Raw genomic sequence first — 5000 nt, forward strand, 5'->3', positions numbered from 1 at the left:
CTCTATCTACCAGTCTAGATCGTCTTTATCCATCGATATTTTAAGTAAAATTTTCTGGCCAAAATGAGATAGAATGTGTGATGTCAGCGTCAAACGCCATGTTGTAATGAATGCACGTTTTGTTGTTTATGAAAGCACAATGGATGGAAACGGCCTGGAATTGGTAATCAGACCGTCACAATGGATAACATTCCTATCAACTCATCAATATTCATATTACATATCATTGCCGTACTTTGAACAAAAAACAGGTATTATAAAATTTTGGCCATTAAACTCGTCCTTCAAATATCAATCGATTAAAATTACCTTCGTCTTGTCAAAAACTCTCAAACCTGGGACTTCATAGAAATATTCATGGAAGTCCCAGGTTTGAGAGTTTTTGGAAAGATGAGGGTCATTTTATTCGATCGATATTTGAAGGACGAGTTTTCTGGCCAAAAATTGAATTACGTATGTTTCCAGAGTACCTACGGTAGATAAGAGATTTAGCAGTCCAGTCATAAATAATATAGTCAAAGGTTGTGACTGGTAATGTTGTGCGCTTGGCAAAGACACTCACAACCATTACCGTCCGAAAATAAAAGGGACAAACATACAAAACTATGTGTAACCTTAAACGTTTTGATAGTCTGGCTAACACAGTTTGGTGAGAATTACTCATAAACGTGGATAGCAAAAAACAATAACAAAGACCTGTGTGACGTCAACTTCGTTCTATCTATATAGTATGTATCTATTTCTCAGATCTAAGTTGCCAAGCATTTTCAATTGGCCGAAAACTTTTACTCCAATTGGATTCAATAGTCTGATCTCACGCCACCCGGCAACGGCGGCCATCTTGGTTCTAAACAAATAAAATCATTACTTTTTATTCTTCATGCTGGCGAGAACTTTTCATTTGCCTTGTGATCAGAATGTGTAACATGATCAAATTTGTGTTTTTTTCCCCCTCTGGATACGCTTTTATACTCGCCAGAGAAATATTTCTTACGGGCGTCCGCCATTGTTCCAATAGTTTAGAGCCAGTGTTGCTAAGTTACCATGCGTCATTAGGAAGGAAGTGACGTTACGACTGTTGAATCCTATTCTCAATTAAAAATTTTTAAACAATAGATTTTTGACCCATCAAATCAATGTATTCGTGACACACTCTCCAACCCGTTCGGACAAACATTCTGGTTATTCACCAGCAATAGATCAATGAAGTTGACATCCCACTGCTCTTCGTTATTGTTTTTTAGACCGTCTGTTGAGTGATAAAATCTCACTGGACTCTCTCAACGTCGCCATCGTTAAGTTATAGATAGTATGCGCTTGGCTAAGAAGCTCATAACATTGCCATCCGGAAGTATAACGGACCAACACACAAAACTGTGTGTATCCCTGAACGTTTATAGTCGGGTTAATACAGTTCAGTGAGCATTACTCATAAACGCGGATGGCAAAACAAAATAACAAAGACCTGAGTAATGTCATCTTCGAAATACCTGACACTGAAACCGTGGCCTTCGTAAAGTTATGGCCTGATACTGACCTAAAATTGACGTCAAAATGCCAGTCTTTTGCCACAAAAGAAAACAAATCGTGAGTTGTTTTCGATAGTTCAACCAATGAAATAACTTGTTTCTATGAGCTCTAATAACGACAACTCACTAGGCGGTGCAAAAAACAAATAATGACGTCAAACTGCCAGTCCTTTTGGATTTCAGTATCAGGCTATAACATAACGTTGGCTACGCTGAAACCCACAAAGACTGGCATTTGACGTCATTATTTGGTTGTTACACCCCATAGTGAGTTGTCGTTAGTAGTGTTCATGGAAACAAGCTATTTCATGGTTGAACTATTGAATACAACTCACGATTTGTTTGGTCAGTGTCAGGATATAAGTTAACGATGGCTCCGCTCTCAATCGGAATACAAACCGTTAAGATTACACATACTTTTACGTTAAGGCTACCAATGTGTGATAGTGATATATTATATGTGTAGTTTGCGTGGTTGAGCAACCCGTGCCATTATAGATAGAATGCGCTTGGCCAAGGAGTTCACAACATTGCCATTCGGAAGTATAACGGACCAACACAAAAACTCTGTGTAACCATGAACTTTTATAGATAGTATGCAGATGACGTCACTCAGGCCTTTGTTATTGTTTTTGCCATCCGCGTTTGTGAGTTGTTCTCACTAAACTATGTTAACCAGACTATAAAAGTTCATGGTTACACAGAGTTTGTGTGTTGGTCCGTTATACTTCCGGATGGCAATGTTGTGAACTCCTTGGCCAAGCGCATTCTATCTATAGTCTGGTTAATACAGTTTAGTGAGAACAACTCACAAACGCGGATGGCAAAAACAATAACAAAGGCCTGAGTGACGTCATCTTCGAACTATCTATAAGCTGAATAATGACTGGACGGACAATGGAATCAATGGGGGTTAATGGACATGGGACGTGGTTATGGTCTCTCCGTGACCAGTTTATACATTTCTTAAATTGAACTTTGTATATAGCGCAATATCCACTAAACGTGCTCAAAGTGCTTTCCAAGGTGCCCCTGGCCAACAGCAACATTTAACATGAAGGACGGGACATGACGCCTGTTAGGCGAAATTACATTTTTTTTTCGGACAGACACAACGTTGTTAATGGCCAGGTACTCATTTTACACCTGAGTAAGGTGAGAGAATGTGAGTAAAGAGCCTTCTCCAAGGACTCAACTATGCGCCGAGTGAGGCTCAAACCCAGGACATTCCGATCCGAAAGCGAGTGTCTTACCACTAGACCACATAGCCGCAGTTTATCATGGTCGGACAATCGAATCATTGGGGGTTAATGGGCAGGGGGCGTGGTTATGGTCTCTCCGTGACCAGTTTATCAAGCTTATCCCTAACTTCGTGCGGTTATGTGGTCCAGTGGTGTGACACTCGCTTTCGGATCGGATGGTCCTGGGTTCGAGTCTCGCTTGACGCATAGTAGAGTCGTTGGAAAAGACTCTTGACTCACATTCTCTCACCGTACTTAGGTGTAAAATGAGTACCTAGCCGTTAACAGCAGTCTGCCGAGAGAAAAAAAATGTAATATCGCTTTTTATGTCATGTCTCGTTCTACATGTTATGTGTTGCCGTTGGTCAGGGGCCCTCCGAAAGCGCCTTGAGCACATGGATATTGCGTTGTATAAAAGCTCACGTTTTTTTTAAAGCTCACCTTTTAGACTTTATGAATAGTTTTGAGTCATCTTAAACAGTCGCTATTTGTTCCAGGAGCTTATATGTAGTGCTTTGTCTACTAAATATGCTCACAGCACTTTACAAGATGCCCGAATGCTTCTCAAACAACGGCAACTTTTAACATGTGGGACGAGACAGAAAGCCTGTAAGGAATTTTGAATTCTGTTTTTTTAACAAAGAAAGTACATATGCTACAATTCAGGTACTCATTTTACACCTGATCACAGTGGAAGCATTTCCAAGAAATCTACTTTGCAGGTTTCGAACCAGGAATCCGTCGATCCGAAGGCGAGTGACATTCCACAAGACCACAAAGCCACACATTCGTCTCTTTGACGTCTTTGACGATAGAGTTCGATCACACGCCGCGTTGTGGCCTTGAGCCAGTCACCTCGCCCTAGCTCACTTTGCGGTGCTGCACTGCGGCTGACGCTTGGGTTATTCCAGTCTTCCCTTGAAATAGACCCTAAAGACAAATTTCCCCTTGGGGATGAATAAAGGGAATTTTATTCATTTATTTCATGTTCAAATTTCACAAATGACTCACTGGAACAAAGCTTTCCTGGACATCCATATTGGATTCCTGTGCCAAGTCTTTCCGGCAAACGCTATGATGAGAAGCACGGCCAAGGTCAAGACGTGACCTTTCAACCTTGGCACTGCGTCACCGACACGTAGGATGCTTTGGGAGATGAGGATACAGAATCCAATGCTGGAGAAAGAATGGATAAAATCGGGAAAAACATTCATTTGGTCCATTAAAAATAATTGAGCTTTTATAGAGCGCAATATCCAGTAAACGTGTTCAAAGCGCTTTACAAAAGGGTCCCTGGCCAACAGCAACATTTAACATTTAGGAAGGCATATGACGCCTGTTAGGCGATGTTATAATTTTTTTCGGACAGAGACAACGCTGTTAACGGCCAGATACTCAGTAAGCAGACCGTGGTGACAGCATATCTGATTTAGATAGAGATACATGAATGTTAACACCAACTTGTAACAAAACAGGCAATTCTTATCCCGTTACACTTATCGCCAATCTCAAGGCCTGACTCAATTTATTTTTTTTATGAAGGACGCTTCCTTTGTGGCAAACTGTCAAAACCGACGTATTCTGATAAAAAAACAAAAAACTCACGAGTGACGGGTCTGGACATTTGGCAGTTGACAAAGTCTGGAAAGATCAAATTACCCTAGATTTCAATTTGCCAAACATAACAAGGTGACAAGTGGATGATAACTCTCCAGGGGACGAGATCTCCATGACCGATGGACAATCTTATTTTGACATCACAACACGACTTCGTCCTAAGGTCATGACAGTGATATGTACTGGGTATGGTTTCAAAAGAATATGTATAAATTAAAATGCTTTTGTACTATTTTGTTCTTAGTCTCATTTCTAACTCGAAACCCAATACACCTCCCCCCCCCCCCCCCCCCCCCCAAGTCACCACGTCTCATGTAACAACTAAACTAGCTTTTATAATCACGACACTCCAATCTCCCCCCTCCTTCCCTCCCCATCTCATAGGGCGAGTTAATTTGTTCAGTGGTTGAAATGTATCCTATTAGAGCAAGAATTACAGGGGTCGAATCCGAATGAAGATAGACTTTGGATTTTATTTTGTGTTTTTTTTTACGCCAGGTTTTCTTGTGTCCTGTTCTCTCCCTTCATATCACAAACAATGTTAAGCGTGGTCAGTACCAGATGGGTGTGATCATTCTGGACTCGACGTTGCGTCCCTGTTAAGGCATTTACA

The 5000-nt window shown here is 41.0% G+C and overlaps 1 protein-coding gene across 2 annotated transcripts in view; it reads right to left on the reverse strand.

Annotated features, from left to right (window-relative positions):
• LOC144968190 (protein O-mannosyl-transferase TMTC1-like) overlaps positions 1 to 5000 on the reverse strand; it is a 75186-nt gene that overhangs the window by 35285 nt on the left and 34901 nt on the right. For both annotated transcript variants that reach the window (XR_013644543.1, XM_078906286.1), the window contains exon 9: positions 3782 to 3946. Coding sequence is in view for 1 of the 2 variants with exons in the window: in XM_078906286.1 (XP_078762412.1) it covers positions 3782 to 3946 (165 nt within the window). In the remaining variant the exon portion in view is untranslated. The remainder of the gene's footprint in view (positions 1 to 3781; positions 3947 to 5000) is intronic.

This window comes from Berghia stephanieae, chromosome 3, assembly GCF_034508935.2.
Source record: "Berghia stephanieae isolate SIO BIC M18660-M18661 chromosome 3, UCSD_Bste_1.3, whole genome shotgun sequence".
NCBI classification, from domain to species: domain Eukaryota; kingdom Metazoa; phylum Mollusca; class Gastropoda; order Nudibranchia; family Aeolidiidae; genus Berghia; species Berghia stephanieae.